Source organism: Salvelinus fontinalis, chromosome 4, assembly GCF_029448725.1.
Source record: "Salvelinus fontinalis isolate EN_2023a chromosome 4, ASM2944872v1, whole genome shotgun sequence".
Taxonomy (NCBI): Eukaryota; Metazoa; Chordata; class Actinopteri; order Salmoniformes; family Salmonidae; genus Salvelinus; species Salvelinus fontinalis.
In genome coordinates, this window is record NC_074668.1 from 12,424,285 (window position 1) to 12,446,355 (window position 22,071).

Consider the following 22,071-nt stretch of genomic DNA (forward strand, 5'->3'; position numbering starts at 1 on the left):
GCATTCTGCTCCTCTGCAGTGACTATATTGATTGTGGAAAGCAGAGGAATCACATGTACACAGACTGTAGGCCTATCATTACACTAACGCAAAAAGAGATCTCTACTGAAACTAGCATGATGACCTTTTTAGATTTAATGATAAGAGTATGTCTGTCTCTGTGACTAGTAATGACAGGGAATGGAGATGTAGAGAGATTCCTAGAATTAAAATATATAAAAGAGAGACTGGCTGTCGCAGCCTCTGTGTCACAACGCAAGTGACCTTTTCCATATTAGACTACAACACATCCGTATAGGCAACAAACATGCACACAAGCGTGCACACGCACACACAACAGGAAGGAGTACTAGACAGTCCTCATAAGAGCGGTCACACACCATCAGGCTCAAACATCTGTCTGCTGCAGCAGTGCTTCAGTGATGCTGGCATGTGCCTGGAGCCCAGCACATAGAACAACACAAGTTGACATTGAGATTGTATATGATAAGACAGGTCCAAATACAGATGATCTTGTGCTTTATCAAAGTCAGTGTGGTACCAGAGAAATGGACAGAGATTAGGGCCACTGCTACAATACTCTGACAGAAGCTCTCCACAGTCTGGAAATGTATTGATGACTGAAACGTCATTAAAAAGCACACTGGCTGCATTGTCCCACTTCTCAGAAGTTGAAAGACAATGTCTCCTAATGTCCCACAGAACATCAGACTATCCCAAATCACACCCCATCTACCCTGTGACTCAACCAGATGAGAGCTATGCCACAGCCAAAGAATGTGTGTGTCTTTGACTAATGTCAATTTGTAGAGAATAATCTAGCATGCGTTCAATGTCACCACAGAGAACTGTTCGTTCATGGTCATGATGGCATACAGTATGTCATGCGCTCTCCTTGTCCCCACAGGGTTTCGTCATAAAAATGGCACGACTTTTAACAATGTACTTTCCCTGCTGTACAATGAGCTACTACAAGTGGACTTGTCACATGTATTTATGTCATGACAGACTGCTGTGATGATTTTATGGCAGAAGGACGCACAATTCCTATGTAGCCTAGATCAAATAGTCTCTAAATTAAAGCATGTCAACATTACCACTAGAAACACATATAAAAAAATAAATTACCTATTTATTTAGATCAACGTAAAGCCAGCACACTTACCTGCTGATTGTTTGAGTTATTCATGCCGGCCATGATTGAAAGATGTACACTCTTCAAGTCTCCAAACCGGCCACACGCTTACGCAACAGCCTAACAGGCTACACGCAACGTGCCAAACAACCCGCACACCCAGAAAACAGATTCCTCAAGACATACATAAATCAATCAATTTACAGAATATCCAAGTATCTTCAGAAAGGTTGTATGTAGCCCACTGCAGTGTGTTGTGTGATCACTATAGTCCGTTCACCAAAACCGGATATCCCTGGCTCGCGCAGGACCAGTGGTGAATGTGGCATTCATCTGCCCAAACTCATCTCTGCGCTGTCATCAGTAGGCTAGCCCCTCCGACTCGCTCTCCAGCACCGGGCGGGTATAGACTGGCCGCAGGGAGGACCATCGGGGGAGGTGGCTGAAAGGCGGGTGTGCACACCCGAGAAAGCAGGCGGGAGCAAGGTTTTAGTATAAGGTTTCGCGTCTGTCAAATCCGTTGCTGACTGTGGCTATAGCTGCCCACTATGGGAAATGCTATCCAAAATAAATATAATGCATGTGCGTCCGATTCCACAGTGGTTTTGAAATAGTGACAGATCCCATATGACTCAAATCGCCTGTGTTAAAGCAAAGGTACGTTGTTTTCTTACAGCGCATGAGTCCACAGCTAGGCTTACTGTGCCACGACAGTACTGTAACACAAATCCCTGCTAAATCTCTTCCTCCTCCCCCTCTTTTCTCTATCCTTGCCGAATTTCCATTGCTCGAGCAAATAACGTTTCAAGATTACATCATCGTTAGTTTACCGTGTGGAGACTGTGTGACAGTCGGTGCTTGTGAGGGTCTGAAACTGACATTGCCTGGACTCTGTTTAAATAAAGGATAATCTGAGGTATGTTTGGAAAACATTAAATTGACTATCATCTGTGACAACATTTCGCCTCAATACTGTGCGCAGTAAGCAAATATAAAATACCAAATAGTAAATGTTTTACATGCAGGGCTGACTCTAGCCTTTTGGGGGCCCTAACCGAGATTTGGTTGGGGAGCCCCCCCCACCTTGCATACAATTTTTTTGTGGGCCATCTCTTGACGGTGGAGAGAAAAATTTACATTTTAAAGTACATTTCTTGCAATTATATAAAATATACACTACCGTTCAAAAGTTTGGAGTCACTACCTGCAAAACACCAGTCTCAGCGTCAACAGTGAAGAGGCGACTCCGGGTTGCTGGCCTTCTAGGCAGAGTTCCTCTGTCCAGTGTCTGTGTTCTTTTGCCCATCTTAATCTTTTCATTGGTCAGTCTGAGATATGGCTTTATCTTTGCAACTCTGCCTAATACCCCATATTGTCAAAGTGGATTTTTTTGGGGTAGATTTTTTATTTTTTATTAATAAAAAACATTTAAAGCTGAAATGCCTTGATCCAATAATTATTCAACCTCTTTGTTATGGCAAGCCTGAATAAGTTCAGGTGTAACAAATTGCATAATAAATTGCATGGACTCATCCCGTGTTCAATAATGGTGAACATGTACCACACACACACACAATTATCTGTAAGGTATCTCAATTGAGTAGTGAATTTCAAACACCTTTCAACCACAAAGACCAGGGATGTTTTTCAATGCCTTGCAAAGAATGGCACCGATTGGTAAATGCGTACAAATAAATCTCCCTTTGACCATGGTGAAGTCATTAATTAGGCTTTGGATGGTGTATCAATACGCCCAGTCACTACAAAGATACAACCATCCTTAACTTTTTGTCTTGAATACAAAGCCTTACATGCTGACCAGACTGGACACGTCGTGTGCGCGAGCGTCGCAAAATAAAAGTAGAAATCCATGTTATTCAATTATTGCACCCACACTGCTAGCGCACGCCAACGAGCGTCTGCGACGCCAAGGGCTAAAATAGAACTCCTTTATTTCTGACGCAGATCGCGCTGAAAGTCCTGCCTATCCCATTTCCTCATTGGTTTATAGAAGCAGGTACCCACGTGCCATCTCCTCATTGGTTATACCCACGTTGGTGATTGGAAGACGAAATGTTTTGCCAGTTGTCGTGGTAATACTATGAAAGTTTAGATGCGATCACCATATAAGTTCAAAGATGAAAAAGCCTGGAAGGAGGAGAGATGACTAGAAACGATTCGGTTGGCTGTTTAATGTGTGGATTAATTGTCGGAGTAGAGGTCCTTGTGCATTTCAGGTAAAATAACAACTCAATGTTTATATCCCAGGACAAATTAGCTAACAACAGTAAGCTAGCTAAATAGGACACATTAGCTAGCAAGTGCAAGCTAACTAACTAAATTGCCATACATGTTTAATGCTTTTCGACCTATCCCTAAATTAATGCAATTGGTTCCGAGTTTGTTTTGATATTTTAACCTGCGTGTCGTGATCACGTTTGGTGTAGGGGGACAAAATAAATGTATGCACGATGGCCCCCGCTCGCAGCCGGTTTGGGTTCCGTGTTATGTATGGGGCAAACACAACACAACACATCACTGAGTACCACTTTATATTTTCAAGCATGGTGGTGGCTGTGTCATGTTATGGGTATGATTGCCATTGGCAACTACTAGGGAGTTGCCTCCCAAGATGACATTGAATGTTCCTGAGTGGCCTAGTTACAGTTTTGACATAAAATCGTCTTGAAAATCTATGGCAACAGTTAAACATGGCTGTCTAGCAATGATCAACAATCAACTTGATAGAACTTGATTTTTTTTTAAAGAATAATGGGAAAATATTATACAATCCAGGTGTGCAAATAGCCTAGTAATACGGCACTTTTTATATGTTCATAATTAATAGGCTGACACATTACCTTTAGCTACAGAATATCTCACCACCATGCGTTTCCATCTCCACCCCTCTCTCCTTCATTCCATTCTCCAGTGTGCAGAGAGAGGGGCTGTCAGTTTAATTAAAAATGTTTCGTTGTGAAAACATGTTACTATCGATGTTCCCGAAGAGATTTCACTTGTTTTCCTAAATTAAGCACTGGGTTGGAGAGGAACAGGGTTGGAGAGCCCATGGCATAAAGCATTTGGGTAGAATATTACCGGTTATGCAGTGAAATAACCAGAGTAGTCTACCGACATGAGAGAAAAACCAACCCTTGGGAAAGTGGCCTCCATTCGCTATTCGGGTGCATACAGATGACATGTCTTTTCCCACCGCCGCTGTTCTTGTCCAATCGATAACGGGCCATTCAAAATGAATATCACATATTAGTAAAGACAAGATTAAATTGAGAATAGTCTGATGGGTGAAAATATGATCACTTGAGAGAACAGCGTGTGCAGCCTGAGGGAAGGAACAGAGCGCAAGCTTTATCTGCTTCTTTCTCAAATCATCAATAGCCTTTAGTCACATCATTTAGCCCATTTACTGTATGTTTTGATTTCTAACACATTCTAAGGTTTGTATCATTCACACCTAAAGTTGCCAAACAACTCTAAATCTAGCATATTGGACCCGTTTCAAATGATCACTTTCACGCTCAACATAACCACTTCATATGCACACTCTTGCTGCAGAATGGGAAAAATATTCTTACTCTTTTATTCAGCTAAGTTCAATTATATTCTTCTTACTATAAAAAAAAAATAGCATGCGATTTATAAGCATATCTTGACCCCTATATGAACAAGCCTACAGACTATGGCATGGCGCATAGCCAGATTACAGTAGGCCAACTCATATTCTGTTCTTCTGAAATATATTATCTTTATATCATCATGTTTCTTTAGACCTGACTAAAATAAATAATGGATGTATTGTGATGGTGTATATTCAATTTATTTATTATACTTTAAATGTTTCAAAGGCCCGCATCAGCGGCTTGTATGTGCGGAGGCCTGGAGAAGCTATATGTGTTCATGTTAATTAATGGCCAATTACCGTGAGACCGGCAGTCTTTTGCATGACAATAACCTGCTGACAAAATTTCACGACCGCCACAGCCCTAGATGTGGTCGAGTAAAGAAGTGGAATGGAAAACAGATGAAGATATGGTAAGATAAGAAATGAGGTTTGGAGGGAGGAGTGGGCCTGTTTGGCATGACTACACTCAAATACAGCACAGTCACGCACAACCCATCTCTACATCTATAACAGAGATCTTCACCTCCGGCTAAAGAGTGTGGAGGAGGCAGTCTCGCGACGGTTTGTCATGGTAACCGCTTCACTGTGAGTACTGTTATGACTACCACACTGTTAAGAGCCAGGGGCAGTGTGGTCAAGCAGCCGTCAACATCTGCTGTAGGACCATCCTCTGATCAACATCATCTGCTGTAGGGCCATCCTCTGATCAACATCATCTGCTGTAGGACCATCATCTGATCAACATCATCTGCTGTAGGACCATCCTCTGATCAACATCATCTGCTGTAGGACCATCCTCTGATCAACATCATCTGCTGTAGGACCATCCTCTGATCAACATCATCTGCTGTAGGACCATCCTCTGATCAACATCATCTGCTGTAGGACCATCCTCTGATCAACATCATCTGCTGTAGGACCATCCTCTGATCAACATCATCTGCTGTAGGACCATCCTCTGATCAACATCATCTGCTGTAGGACCATCCTCTGATCAACATCATCTGCTGTAGGGCCATCCTCTGATCAACATCATCTGCTGTAGGACCATCCTCTGATCAACATCATCTGCTGTAGGGCCATCCTCTGATCAACATCATCTGCTGTAGGACCATCATCTGATCAACATCATCTGCTGTAGGACCATCATCTGATCAACATCAGCTGCTGTAGGACCATCCTCTGATCAACATCATCTGCTGTAGGACCATCATCTGATCAACATCATCTGCTGTAGGACCATCATCTGATCAACATCATCTGCTGTAGGACCATCCTCTGATCAACAACACTGATTGATGCTGTTGTATTGCATTTTAGATTTAGAGACGGTTAACAACGAGAGACACAATAACTGTTTATAATAGGTCGTAATCAATAAAACGTCACAATAAGATGCAGAGCATTTGAAATGTGTAGTTCAGACTATGCTCGTCAAGAGGTGATGATATTTACACCAAATTAGTTATAACATTTATTTAACAATCGAATGAAAACGGCATGTAGTTGTCAATGGTTTTAGCGGAGCTGGGGGTCTCCTTGCCCACCATCAGCCAAATTGAATGCTGTTGTTATGTTTTATTGATAATGACCTATTGGATTAGACTGGCGGCAGTGGGCACTTTACCCTCAGTGTCACGATCGTGTGAGAGTGAGACGGACCAAAACGCAGCATGTGGAAAATAAGCCATCTTCTTTTATTATTGAAGAAGGCAAAACGAAACAAAACACTTACAAACTAACAAAACAACAAACGACCGTGAAGCTACAAAACGAAAGTGCACACACAAGCTACTGACGTTTAGACATAGACAATTCCCCACAACAAACTAAAGCCTATGACTACCCTAAATATGGCTCCCAATCAGAGACAACAGAAACCAGCTGTCTCTAATTGGGAACCCATTCAGGCAACCATAGACTTTCCTAGACAACTACACACAACATAGACACAGCTAGACAACTATACTAAACATAAACCCAACTACTCTAAATAAACCCCCTAAGCCTTACAATCACCCTGGACACTACAAAACCCACATAAATACCCATGTCACACCCTGACCTAACTAAAATAATAAAGAAAACAAAGAATACTAAGGCCAGGGCGTGACACTCAGGGCACTGGGCCACAGACTACACTTCCCCGTACACTAAATTACAACAACAAGCAGACACCATACATGGTCACACGCGCACACACAAACACCAGCAACAACAAGACGCCCACACACAAGAGAAATTGATGTATAAAACAAATAACTGCACACAGACAGCGTGAATGATAAAACGAAGAGGCTAACCTAAGGATCCAGAATGAGTTTTAAAAAGCCCAACCGTAATCCCCAAATGACTATGATACTGTCAATCCTGAATACATGCTCAGATGTGTGATGTCCCAATTTGCACCCTATTCCCTTTGTGGTGCACTCCTTTTGATCAGGGCCTTATGCAGCCCTAGTGCACTATAAAGGGAACAGGATGCCACCTGGGACAAAGACTGATGCCTTGCATTCCACTGGATGCATTTCATTGATGTGTCTGACCTCTAGCTGCGTCCCACTGAGACGACCGCTTCCTTGCTATTTGCTGTCTCACTGAAATAAACACTTTGCCAAACAAACAACCATCTCTTTTCCTATGAGCAGTTAGTCCCTGGAGATCCCTTCTAATCTTCCTTCCTCGTCATACACATCACGGTCTGTCCGTCCATCCATCCACCATTCTGTCTCAAATGCTGTATGCTCGTGGTACTTTCTCTCCTATTTTTGAGAGATTTTGTTTTTGATAGATATTCATTGTTTTTGTATTAGGGCTTGAGACATGATGACGTGGCCTATTTCCTTCCTAGAGGCAGGGGAACGTTTCGGTCAGGAAATGGCCTGAGTGTACTAACTGTCGAGTAAATTGGACCATCAATCAGTACCGCACATGACAGGCTGTGTTGGGTTTATTTAACAAAATGGGAGGTTTTGGTTTTCAACTGTTCCCCTGGACTGTAAGAAGTGAAAATTACATTTTCCAGAATGACAGACATGCCGTCATGGATCCCTCCGGTACTGCTGCTCATTCTGTTCACCAGTTCCGGAGGTCGACTTCACCGGCCTTCTAGGCTGCCCTGAACTGTGTCATTACGCACACCTGGTTCCAATTCCTCACAGATTGTGTTTGTGTAAATGTGCCCTTAGTTTCCCCATTGGGCTGTCGATTATTGTTCCCATGTCCGTTGGTCGTGTGAGTACCTATGCGTTGTCTCAGCCTGTGCTGCATGTTTTGTGCATTACGGGTCTCGTCCTGTGTCGTTCTACCAGGTTTACCCTCACTCTTTTGTTTGGGAACATCCCAGTGTTTTGTATACGTGTTTGTTTTGGGTGTATTAAAAACCCAGATAATGTATTCCTGCGCCTGTCTCCAAATCCTTTACACCAGCGTGACACGTCTTGACATTATTCAACTATTGTAATACATGAAGACTACTGTTTAGTCTGCTGGTTTTTCTTTTTCCTTTCAATTAAGACCTAGACTACCAGGTGAGGGGAGTTCCTTACTAATTAGTGACCTTAATTCATCCATCAAGTGCAAGGGAGGAGAGAACCTGCAGACACTCGGCACCTCTGTGGAATGATTTTGACACGTGGTTTAGATGGATCCTTCTAGATTCTCACAGCAACAGGCATTACAAGACAGCCGTGGTCAACAACAGTGGGGTCAAGGGGCTTAAATTCAGCCTAAGTGTCCCTGACACAAACATTATCTACGAACATGACCGGTGTTCTGACACACTGAGCAATGACACATTGTCTGAGGGGGGCTTGGCTGAGCAGGGGTTAACAAAGGGTCTCTGGGACAGACAAGTGGCCAGCCGATGAGGAGTGAGCTGTGTGCTTCCAAGGGCCAATGAAAAGGGCTGCACCACTACAGTAAACTAGCTTAGCCTTTACGTCTCCCAGTCAAGATTAGACACCCCCCTGCTGGAGGAAGAGTGTGGCATTCTGCTTCTTCACTGGGAAAGGCTATTGTGCAGAGAGAAAGAGAAAGAAGAAAAAGGACAGAGAAAGAGAGAGTGAGTGAGAGTGAGAGAGAGAGAGAGAGAGAGAGAGAGAGAGAGAGAGAGAGCTAACATGTGCAGGAGAAAAGAGCTCCACAACATAACAGGCAGACAGCCTTATGGGAAGCCATCCCAGAGTCAAAGTCAGCCAACTTAAAAAAGGGCACTGTTTCAACACCCCAGACCCCCACTCCTTCTGTCCCTGTACTAGTGACCCCTAATCGAGAGCTTGTGGGTAGGGGGGGTTGCATAACATCACCCTGTCTGAGGGTTTGTTCCGCTGACGACATCTTCCGGAGGCAGAGGGGCGAACAGGCTGTCCGGGCCTCTCAGCACCTTGCTAAACAACAGAGGCCTCTTTCAGTAGCCGGCCCAGCCCATTCCAGTCAAATCATGCCCAGCCAGCCCAGTCAAACCCAGTCAAGCCCAGCCAGCACACCTCAGTCCAGACCAGAGCCTCTGACCCAGTCCCAGCTCCCACAATCCTCTCAGGGGATTTACACCTAAAGTAAAGGTCTCCACACAGCCATCTACAGTTGAAGTCGGAACTTTACATACACTTAGGTTGAAGTCATTAAAACTCATTTTCAACCACTCCACAAATTTCTTGTTAACAAACTATAGTTTTGGCAAGTCGGTTAGGACATCTACTTTGTGCTCGACACAAGTCATTTTCCCAACAATTGTTTACAGACAAATTATTTCACTTATAATAATGACCACTGTATCATAATTCCAGTGGGTCAGAAGTTTACATACACTAAGTTGACTGTGCCTTTAAACAGATTGGAAAAATCCAGAAAATGATGTCATGGCTTAAGAAGATTCTGATAGGCTAATTGACATAATTTGAGTCAATTGGAGGTGTATCTGTGGATGTATTTCAAGGCCTACCTTCAAACTCCGTGCCTCTTTGCTTGACATCCTGGGAAAATCAAAAGAAATCAGCCAAGACCTCAGGAAAAAAATTGTAGACCTCCACAAGTCTGGTTCATCCTTGGGAGCAATTTCCAAACGCCTGAAGGTACCACGTTCATCTGTACAAACAATAGTACGCAAATATAAACACCATGGGACCACGCAGCCGTTCTCTGCCTCTAACCCTATTACAGGGGCTGAGTCACTGGCTTACTGGTGCTCTTTCATGCCGTCCCTAGGAGGGGTGCATCACTTGAATGGGTTGAGTCACTGACGTGATCTTCCTGTCTGGGTTGGCGCCCCCCCTTGGGTTGTGCCGTGGCGGAGATCTTTGTGGGCTATACTCGGCCTTGTCTCAGGATGGTAAGTTGGTGGTTGAAGATATCCCTCTAGTGGTGTGGGGGCTGTGCTTTGGCAAAGTGGGTGGGGTTATATCCTTCCTGTTTGGCCCTGTCCGGGGGTATCATTGGATGGGGCCACAGTGTCTCCTGACCCCTCCTGTCTCAGCCTCCAGTATTTATGCTGCAGTAGTTTGTGTCGGGGGGCTAGGGTCAGTTTGTTATATCTGGAGTACTTCTCCTGTCTTATCCGGTGTCCTGTGTGAACTTAAGTATGCTCTCTTTAATTCAATCAAGTCAATCAAGTTTATTTTATATAGCCCTTCGTACATCAGCTAATATCTCGAAGTGCTGTACAGAGACCCAGCCTAAAACCCCAAACAGCTAGAATGCAGGTGTAGAAGCACGGTGGCTAGGAAAAACTCCCTAAATTCTCTCTTTCTTTCTCTCTCTCGGAGGACCTGAGCCCTAGGACCATGCCTCAGGACTACCTGGCATGATGACTCCTTGATGTCCCCAGTCCACCTGGCCGTGCTGCTGCTCCAGTTTCAACTGTTCTGCCAGCAGCTATGGAACCCTGACCTGTTCACCGGACGTACTACCTGTCCCAGACCTGCTGTTTTTAACTCTCTAGAGACTGCAGGAGCGGTAGAGATACTCTTAATGATCGGCTATGAAAACCCAACTGACATTTACTCCTGAGGTGCTGACTTGCTGCACCCTCAACAACTACTGTGATTATTATTATTTGACCATGCTGGTCATTTATGAACATTTGAACATCTTGGCCATGTTCTGTTATAATCTCCACCCGGCACAGCCAGAAGAGGACTGGCCACCCCTCATAGCCTGGTTCCTCTCTAGGTTTGTTCCTAGGTTTTGGCCTTTCTAGGGAGTTTTTCCTAGCCACCATGCTTCTACACCTGCATTGCTTGCTGTTTGGGGTTTTAGGCTGGGTTTCTGTACAGCAGTTTGAGATATCAGCTGATGTAAGAAGGGCTATATAAATACATTTGATTTGATTTGATGATACCGGTCAGGAAGGAGACGCGTTCTGTCTCCTAGAGATGCAAGTACTTTGGTGCAAAAAGTGCAAATCAATCCCATAACAGCAGCAAAGGACCATGTGAAGATACTGGAGGAAACAGGTACAAAGTTTCTATATCCACAAAAAAACGAGTCCTATATCGACATAACCTGAAAGGCCGCTCCGCAAAGGAAGAAGCCACTGCTCCAAAACCACCATAAAAAAGCCATACTACGGTTTGCAACTGCACATGGGGACAAATATTGTACTTTTTGGAGAAATGTCCTCTGATCTGATGAAAGAAAATTAGATCTGTTTGGCCATAATGACCATCGCTATGTTTGGAGTAAAAAGGGGGAGGCTTGCAAGCCGAAGAACAACATCCCAACCGTGAAGCACGGGGGTGGCAGCATCATGTTGTGGGGGTACTTTGCTGCAGGAGGGACTGGTGCACTTCACAAAATAGATGGCATTATAAGACAGGAAAATTATGTGGATATATTGAAGCAACATCTCAAGACATCAGTCAGGAAGTTAAAGCTTGGTTGCAAATGGGTCTTCCAAATGGACAATGACCCCATGCATACTTCCAAAGTTGTGGCAAAATGTACAACAAAGTCAAGGTATTGGAGTGGCTATAATAAAGCTCTGACCTCAATCCTATAGAAATTTTGTGGGCAGAATTGAAAAAGCGTGTGCGAGCAAGGTGGCCTACAAACCTGACTCAGTGACACCAGCTCTGTCAGGAGGAATGGGCCAAAATTCACCCAATTTATTGTGGTAAGCTTGTGGAAGGCTACCTGAAACGTTTGACCCAACTTAAACAATTTAAAGGCAATGCTACCAAACATTAATTGAGTATGTAAACTTCTGACCCACTGGGAATGTGTGCACATTTGTGCACATTTGTGGCCTGCTGGAGGTCATTTTGCAGGGCGCTGGCAGTGCACCTCCTTGCACAAAGGCGGAGGTAGCGGTCCTGCTGCTGGGTTGTTGCCCTCCTACGGTCTCCTGATGTACTGGCCTGTCTCCTGGTAGCGCCTCCATGCTCTGGACACTACGCTGACAGACACAGCAAACCTTTTTGCCACAGCTCGCATTGATGTGTCATCCTGGATGAACGGCACTACCTGAGCCACTTGTGTGGGTTGTAGGCTCCGTCTCATGCTACCACTAGAGTGAGAGCACCGCCAGCATTCAAAAGTGACCAAAACATCAGCCAGGAAGCATAGGAACTGAGAAGTGGTCTGTGATCACCACCTGCAGAATCACTCCTTTTTTGGGGGTGTCTTGCTAATTACCTATAATTTCCACCTTTTGTCTATTCCATTTGCACAACAGCATGTGAAATTTATTGTCAATCAGTGTTGCTTCCTAAGTGGACAGTTTGATTTCACAGAAGTGTGATTGACTTGGAGTTACATTGTGTTGTTTATGTGTTCCCTTTATTTTTTGAGCAGTGTATATATATAGACAAAATATTTAAGTGCCTTTGAACGGGGTGTGTTAGTAGGTGTCAGGCGCACCGGTTTGTGTCAAGAACTGCAACGCTGCTGGGTTTTTCATGCTCAACAGTTCCCTGTGTGTATCATGAATGGTCCACCAACCAAAGGACATCCAGTCAACTTGACAACTGGGGGAAGCATTTGAGTCGACATGGGCCAGCATCCCTGTGGAACGGTTCTGACACCATGTAGAGTCCATACCCTGACAAATTGAGGCTGTTCTCAGGGAAAAAGGAGGGGGTGCAACTCAATATTAGGAAGGTGTTCCGAATGTTTGGTATACTCTGTGTATTAATCACATTTTTTGCCGCAAATGTGAAGATGTATAAGCCCAACAGAAGACATCCGTGCTTCTACACTTGTATTGCTTGCTGTTTGGGGTTTTAGGCTGCGTTTCTGTACAGCTTTTTGATATATCAGCCGATGTAAGAAGGTCTATATAAATACATTTGATTTGATCTAGCTGAGAGCCAAACCGGAATCTAAAATTGGAAGCATCTGGAGTTAACTCCCTGAATCTGCACGCCAATTAATTAAAGTTCAGTATCTTCTCGATTAGCCTAGCTGTTTTCGCCCACAGGACTGCCGCCGACCCGAGACACTGTCGTGCATGAAAAGCACAGGATTGCGTCAGTTTCTGACATACTGGATCCGGCGCGCCCGGCACTGACGATCATACCACATTCAAAGTTGCTTATGTCACTCGTTTTGCCCAACGTTCACTCAAACAGTAACTAGATGCCGGTCTGCCTGCTTTACAGTGCCTTGCAAAAATATTCATCCCCCTCTGGCGTTTTTCCTATTTTGTTGCATTACAACCTGTAATTTAAAGTGATTTTTATTTGGATTTCATGTAATGGCCATACACAAAATAGTCCAACTTGGTGAAGAGAAATGAAAACATTTAAAACGGAAAAGTGGTGCATGCATATGTATTCACCCCTTTGCTATGAAACCCCTAAATAAGATCTGATGCAACCAATTACCTTCAGAAGTCACATAATTAGTTAAATAAAGTCCACCTGTGTGCAATCTAAGTGTCACATGATCTCAGTATATATACACACCTGTTCTGAAAGGCCCCAGAGTCTGCAAAACCACTAAGCAAGGGGCACCACCAAGCAAGCAGCACAATGAAGACCAAGGAGCTCTCCAAACAGGTCAGGGACCAAGTTGTGGAGAAGTACAGATCAGGGTTGTGTTATAAAAAAATATCAGAAACTTTGAACATCCCACGGAGCACCATTACATACATTATTTAAAAAATGGAAAGAATATGGCACCACAACAAACCTGCCAAGATAGGGTCACCCACCAAAACTCACGGACCAGGCAAGGAGGGCATTAACCAGAGAGGCAACAAAGAGACCGAAGATAACCCTGAAGGAGCTGCAAAGCTCCACAGCGGAGATTGGAGTATCTGTCCATAGGACAATTTTAAGCCGTACACTCCAAAGAGCTGGGCCTTACGGAAGAGTGGCCAGAAAAAAAGCCATTGTTTAAAGAAAAAAATAAAGGCATGTGGGAGACTCCCAAAACATATGGAATAAAGTACTCTGGTCAGATGAGTCTAAAATTGAGCATTTGGCCATCAAGGAAAACGCTATGTCTGGTGCAAACCCAACACCTCTCATCACCCCAAGAACACTATCTTTTTCCATCGGCAGCGACTGGGAAACTGTTCAGAATTGAAGGAATGATGGATGGTGCTAAATACAGGGAAATTCTTGAGGGAAACCTGTTACAGTCTTCCAGAGATTTGAGACTGGGACAGAGGTTCACCTTCCAGCAGGACAATGACTCTAAGCATACTGCTAAAGCAACACTCGAGTGGTTTAAATGTCTTGGAATGGCCTAGTCAAATCCCAGACCTCAATCCAATTGAGAATCTGTAGTTTAACTTAAATATTGCTGTACACCAGCAGAACCCATCCAACTTGAAGGAGCTGGAGCAGTTTTGCCTTGAAAAATGGGCAAAGATCCCAGTGGCTAGATGTGCCAAGCTTATAGAGACATACCCCAAGAGACTTGCAGCTGTAATTGCTGCAAAAGGTGTCTCTACAAAGTATTAACTTTGTGGGGGTGAATACTTATGCACGCTCAAGTTTTCAGTTTGTGTTATTTATTGTTTGTTTCACAATAAAAAACATTTTGCATCTTCAAAGTGGTAGGCATGTTGTGTCAATCAAATGATACAACCCCCACAAAAAATCCATTTTAATTCCAGGTTGTAAGGCAACAAAATAGGAAAAATGCCAAGGGGGTGAATACTTTCTCAAGCCACTGTATATAGCAAGGCACGGTCACGTGACTCACTGTCTGTAAGAGCGATCCATTTCCGTGAACCTAATAAACTGTCTTGCAGAATCAAAATAATGAAAGCCATAGAATTGGGCCACTTGAGCTCAAAGCGACTGGTAGGGTTTAGAGTAATTTACGAACATTGACAGAGTTTCTCTCCTGCCCAGACTCAGAACTACAGCGGCCTTCAACTCTTGCTAGGAGAGACCATGTGTAGTTCTGCAGTGGCATCCTGCACATACACACACACTCCTGTGGTGAGGCGCGATTCAATTTCACAGCCTGACACATGCTTCCACTACACACACACACACACACACACACACACACACACCTCAGCAATCTGTCCCAGCAACATAATTATCTGAGTCACAAGGATGTCTGCGCTAGCCACTTCAGGGGAATATCCAGCAGTGAATTGTTTGTTTTGATGGTGATAAGTGTTTGTTTATTTGGTCCCGGGGGAGGGAAGGAAGGAAGGAAGGAAGAGAGAAAAAGAGAGAGAGCAGCACTTATAAATTAGACTCCACCTTCCCGTCCTAACACTGGCTTCTTAAAGACAGAGTGCCTACCATAATTATATGCACATATACAATAACTGAAATGGACAGGCTAATACACACACACACACACAATAGGACGACACGTATCAATCCCCACAGACGCAGATAAATGTACATGGATTCTGTAAAAATACACTAACATGCTGACCAGACCGGACACGTCGCATGTGCGAGCGTTGCAAAATAAATGTAGAAATTCATGTTATTCAATTATTGCACCCACACTGCTAGTGCGCGCCAAGGAGCATCTGCTATGCCAAGGGCTAATAGAACTCCTTTCTATTTCTGACGCAGATCGCCCTGAAAGTCCTGCCTCTCCCATCTCCTCATTGGTTTATAGAAGCAGGAACCCATGTGCTATCTCCTCATTGGTTATACCCAAGTGGGTGATTGAAAGACGAAATGTTTTGCCAGTTGTCGTGGTAAAAGTGTAGATGCCAATCACCATATAATTTCAAAAATGAAAAAGCCTGGAAGGAGGAGAGATGACTAGAAATGATTCGGTTGGCCGTTTTATGTGTGGATTAATTGTCGGAGTAGAGGACCTTGTGCATTTCAGGTAAAATAACAACTCAATGTTTATATCCCAGGACAAATTAGCTAGTAACAGCAAGCTAACTAGCCATACATGTTTAATGCTTTTCGACCTGTCCCCAAATTAATGTCATTGGTTCAGAGTTTGTTTTGATATTTGAGCCTGCGTGTCGTGATCGCGTTTGGTGTAGGGGGACAAAATGAATGTATGCACGATGGCGCACGCGCGAAGCCGGTTTGGATTCTGTGTAATACTCACATAGAACAGAATCACAACACTCCTTGACACAATTATCTTGTAAACAATAGACACACACACTTATATTCATGTACAAATACTGTAATCTCAAAAGTACACAAAAAGAATAACCACATATGTACATTACATCAACATGGACAAATTAAAACAAAAGTTTATAAGCACAAACAAATACACTATCAAGAAACGCTTTTCACAGACAATATACATTAAAAGACAGCCGACATCTGTAAAAACAGCACACATGGCCAGCTGCATCTCCAGAGTATCTTCAGAAGTTTTTAGGACTTGTGTTTTTACGATGGAATACAACATTTTTAATTTCTCCTCTTGGGCATGGTTGTTAACAATTTACGCAGTGGTTTTTGACTACTTCCTGCTCAGTCACAACATGAATCAAGCTGAGATATGCTCTGGCTCTGTATTGCTGTCCATCTTATCATGCCAGAGGGCTACGTCTGAGTGAGCTGTGTTAGCTGAGTAGAGAAGAAGAGAAGGAAGAGAGAGAGAGGACAAGGTAGAGAGTGGTAAAACAGAGTGTGAATGAGAACAGAGGGAGTTAAACATGATGTTAGAGAGAGTGCATGGGAGGACAGAGTAGGATGTTAGAGTGAAAGGACAGAGTGGGCAGCAGGGAGAAAGAGGGCAGAGAAAGTGAGGGCTGGGGGAGGGGGCTGTTGCTAGGCTGTTGCTTGGCTGGCTGGCTGTCTCCTCCTGCACCCTCCTGGCTCCTGACTGGTGTCTTTCAAAAGGAAGCTGGCTCAAGTCAAGGCATTTCACTGGTTCCTGAGCACACAGAGGGCAGGCTTGCTCCTAGTCCTAACCACACCAGGACCCAAGCTGGGGCCAGTGGGGGCGTGGGTGACCATACACAATGCCCCCTTTCTCTACCGCCTATCCCCATGCCCACTCCCTCTCCACAACTGCAGGGCACAACTGCGGTGCGACAGCCATGCAGGGCACAGTTGCAAAGACAGACAGACATACAACGACAGAAAGAGACAGTCTTTACATCTGGGTCTTTGACTGAGTCCCATTATGATAGAACCCAGAGAGATCAGGATCCACACATGTAGTGGCCCTCACCATAACAACAGGATTCTGTATAGACTGAAGGCTTACTTACTGCATACACACAACCTTACAACCGCACTCTCACACACACAACCGCACAAACACACAACTGCCCAAACACAACCGCACAATTGCACTAACACCCACACACACAACCGCACTAACACCCACACACACAACCGCACTAACACCCACACACACAACCGCACTAACACACACACACAACACCGCACTAACACACACACACACAACACCGCACTAACACACACACCCGCACTCTCTCACAGACACACACCCGCACGCTCTCACAGACACACACACACAACCAACCTCACACACAAACAACCCTACAACCGCACTAACACACACACACTAATTCACAAACAACCCTACAACCACACACACACACAACCGCACTCACACACAACCGCACTCACAGACTCACACCCTAACACACAAACAACCCTACAACCACACACACACAACCGCAGTCACGCACACAACCGCAGTCACGCACACACAACCGCACTCACACACACACACAACCGCACTAACACACAAACAACCCTACAACCGCACTAACCCCCACACACACACACACACACAACCCTACTAAAACACACATCCGCACTAACACACGCACAACGCTACAACCGCACTAACACACACACACAACGCTACAACCGCACTAACACACACCCACACACACAACCGCACTAACACACACACAACCCTACAACCGCACTAACACACACACAACGCTACAACCGCACTAACACACACACACACACACACACACACAATATATCCAGCTACACCAAAGGCTTATCTGGGATGGCTAGGCACACCTGTGTGGAATGCAGATCTGGGATCATTTAAGCTACTTCCTCAACCTGACAGCTGAACCAACACTGGGAGAGGAGACCCTGGATCTCCCTGCTGACTGGACGTGAATTAATGAATGGATGGATGGATGCATGGATGAATGAATGAACAGGTGGATGGACCTTTGTAGTAGCTTTGAGCAAACACCATCACTTTTACTCTTCTGGGTTTTAAACCAAGTAAACAACCAATAAATCAACAAGTAAATCAACAAAAACAGAGTTGACCTCCTAAATACATGATGGCCGAGTCCTCAGCATACCAGGACCAGCAAGGACAGCCTTCATATCAGTCTTGTTAGACTACATTATGGAACATGTTTATTAATCACGTCCCACCAATACACCACGTATCAAAATGAACCATGTAGGTAACACCAGTGGTCCTGTGGTGACACCGTACCATTGTGAAAAGGTCAAGGAAACAAAAGTATCCCTTTAATAGTACAGGGTATTCCACCTACAAAGGATTATTGTTGAGAGTAGCAACCGGTACAGTATATGTAGCCTACTTTTCATTGCTTTTGTTGCACACAACAGTGGTCAGTGTATCATCACAGCAGATAAGAGAGAGAGAAGCTGCTCCATGCCATTGTTGTGTTGCTCAGTCTGGGTAGGGCTGGCTGGGTGTTACTGGGGAGGTGTTCACTTGTTGGGTCAACTAATCCTCTCATATTGTCCCTGAGCAGCTGACCTGTGATCTTTCTAATATCTCGGCAAACAGAGGCAGGATCCAGTGGAATAACAAGGGGAGAGGTACGGAGGCGAGGAGATGGGAGAAGACCGGACAGGAGGGGATGGGAGAAGACCGAACGGGGAGGAGTCATTACAGACCCTGGTTCGATTCCAGGTTGTATCACAATCGGCCGTGATCGGGAGTCCCATAGGGCGACGCACAATTGGCCCTGCGTCGTCCGGGTTAAGGTTTGGCCGGGTTAGGCCGTCATTGTTCGTAACTGACTTGCCTAGTTAAAGGTTAAATAAAAAATAAAAGCGGGATGAGATGGGAGAGGAACGGAGGGGAGGAGAGGTATGGAGGTGAGGGGAAGAGATTGCAGAGAAACGGAGGGGAGCCGATGGGAGAGGAACCGAGGGGAGGGGAGCAACAGCCCAGAAGTATCTTGCTGCGCTCCAGTCTGGACCCCTGCTGAGTGGGGCAGGACGTACACACACAACACACACACAACACACAACACACACACACACACAATGTGGTACAGTATGTTTCCAAAGAATATCAGAACAGAGTATTAAGGTTCTTCAATGAAAAGAACACCCTCTCTACAGTCAAACATGGGGAGGTTTGATAATGCTGTGGGGTTGCTTCGCTGCCTCTGGTACTGGGGGCCTTGAATGTGCGCAACGCATCATGAAATCAGCAGATTATAAAAGGTGTTTTGGAGTCCAATGTTCAACACAGTGTCCAAAAACTGGGTCTCCATTGAAGGTTGTGGGTCTTCCAGCAGAACAACAACCCCTATGGAACAGGGTTTCAGGGTGCCAATAATGTTATCCATGTTCATTGTATTTATTTTCTGAATTAAATTTCTAAACTTAAGTTTGCAAAAATACTATTTATTCTGCAATGTTGACAATCCAATAACAAAGTGTGGAAATCAAACGTTTTTTTTCCTTCTTCCAATTTCAACTTACTTCAGAAGAAATTGAGAATTATTTAAGAAAAGTGCAAGAGTGACCTATCATATAGTGTATTTGACCTTAGACAGCACTCTGGGCCACTCTCCAGGAACCTGGCTAATTATAGCCATTTAGGGCCCTCCCCTCTGCCTGTGAGCCCTCAGTAAAAGGACAGGAGGGACAGGGGGGGGGCATGGGACTGGCCAGTGACTTGGAGGACAGAGCCCTGGAGAGCACACTCACTAATGCAGTCACTCAGCCATCTCCACTATATCTGTCAATGATCTACAGTGTGTGTGTGTGTGTGTGTGTGTGTGTGTGTGTGTGTGTGTGTGTGTGTGTGTGTGTGTGTGTGTGTGTGTGTGTGTGTGTGTGTGTGTGTGTGTATACAGGCATCATGCTGACCCCTCTATTGGGAACCATTTGTTTCACTGGGCTGTTTCCTGTTCCCATCAGCCAGCAGTGGGCTGGGAATTCCTGCATTCCGTAGACAAAAGGGCTTCACAGCGCTGTCACTGACTAGGTGTTTTACTGTGGCCCTTATGAGCGTCATAACTGAGGTGAGCGAGAGAGCCGTGAAAAAAAGGAGAACAAGAATCACAGCTCACAGAGGAGCCAAGAATGTGGTGATTCCTATTTTAAAAAGGGACTTGTTAAAGGCTAGGTAACATAAACTTAACCACATGCAACATATGGATTTGCATTAGTATACGCATCAAAAGTCCTTATGCAAAATTACACCTATTTTTCAAGTTATTACATGAAACTGATCAGAATTCCAAAGAATGCCAAAGTCATGCCAAAAATGTTTTGTGGGGGGTGACGTTATATGGAGGATCCGGCAAGCTAGCCTATTCCCTATAATGTAAACTTCAACAGAAATAACTTAAATTGTATATTGAACAAAAATATAAAACACAACATATGTAAAGTGTTAGTCCCCTGTTTCATGAGCTGAAATAAAAGGTCCCAGAAATTATGAATGTCCAACAAAGCTGTTGCCAGAGAATTGAATGTTAATTTCTCTACCGTAAGCTGACTCCAACATCGTCTTTGATTTTGCAGTACGTCCAAAATCCGCCTCACAACCACAGAACACATGTAACCACACCAGCCCAGGACCTCCACATCCGGCTTCTTCCCCTGCGGGACCGTCTGAGACAAGCAACTAGGACAGCTGATGAAACTGTGGATTTGCACAACTGAATAATTTTTGCACAAACTGTCAGAAACTGTCTCCAGGAAGCTCTTCTGTGTGCTCGTCGTCCTCACCAGGGTCTTGACCTGACAGCAGTTCGGTGTCGTAAAGGTCTTTAGTGGGAAAATGCTCACCTTCGATGGCCACTGGTATGCTGGAGAAGTGTGCTCTTCACAGATGAATACAGCGTGTATGGAATCGTGTGGGTGAGCGATTTGCTGATGTCAACTTTGTGAACAGAGTGCCCCATGGTGCCGGTGGGGTTATGGTATGGGCAGGCATAAGCTACGGACAACGAACACAATTGCATTTTGTAGGCCGTCATTGTAAATATTAATTTGTTCTTAACTGACTTGCCTAGTTAAATAAAGGTTCAATTAAAAAAATATATATATATCAATGTCAATTTGAATGCACAGAGATACTGTGACGAAATCCTGAGGCCCATTGTCATGGCATTCATCCACCGCCATCACTTCATGTTTCAGCATCATAATGTCGCAACGATCAGTACACAACTCCTGGAAGCTGAAAATGTCCCAGTTCTTCCATGGCCTGCATACTCACCAGACATGTCACCGATTGAGCATGTTTGGGATGCTCTGGATTGATGTGTTCGACAGCGTGTTCCAGTTCTCACCAATATCCAGCAACTTTGAACAGCCATTGAAGACGAGTGGGACAACATTCCACAGGCCACAATTAACAGCCTGGTCAACTCTATGCAAAGAGTGTCACAATACATGAGGCAAATGGGCACACCAGATACTGACTGGTTTTCTGATCCATGTCCCTACCTTTAAGGTATCCGTGACCAACAGACGCATATCTTTATTCCCATTAATATGAAATGTATTGATTAGGGCCTAATTAAATTATTTCAATTGAATGATTTCCTTATATTAACTGTAACTCAGTAAAAACTTTGAAACTGTTGCATGTTGCGTTTATATTTTTGTTCAGTGTATATATGTATTACTTTGAGCTGGATTGCCTGTCTTTGCAA

General features: G+C 44.3%; 1 protein-coding gene across 8 annotated transcripts in view; it reads right to left on the reverse strand.

The window, feature by feature from the left end:
- Positions 1 to 22,071, reverse strand: part of rtkna (rhotekin a) — a 108,657-nt gene that overhangs the window by 37,149 nt on the left and 49,437 nt on the right. The window contains exon 1 of one of the 8 annotated variants that reach the window (XM_055918816.1): positions 1,166 to 1,965. The exons of the other annotated variants lie outside the window; for them this stretch is intronic. Within the exon in view, the coding sequence (XP_055774791.1) occupies positions 1,166 to 1,198 (33 nt within the window). The 5' untranslated portion in view covers positions 1,199 to 1,965. Of the gene's footprint in view, positions 1 to 1,165; positions 1,966 to 22,071 lie in introns of those variants that run through there. 8 annotated transcript variants of the gene reach the window in all.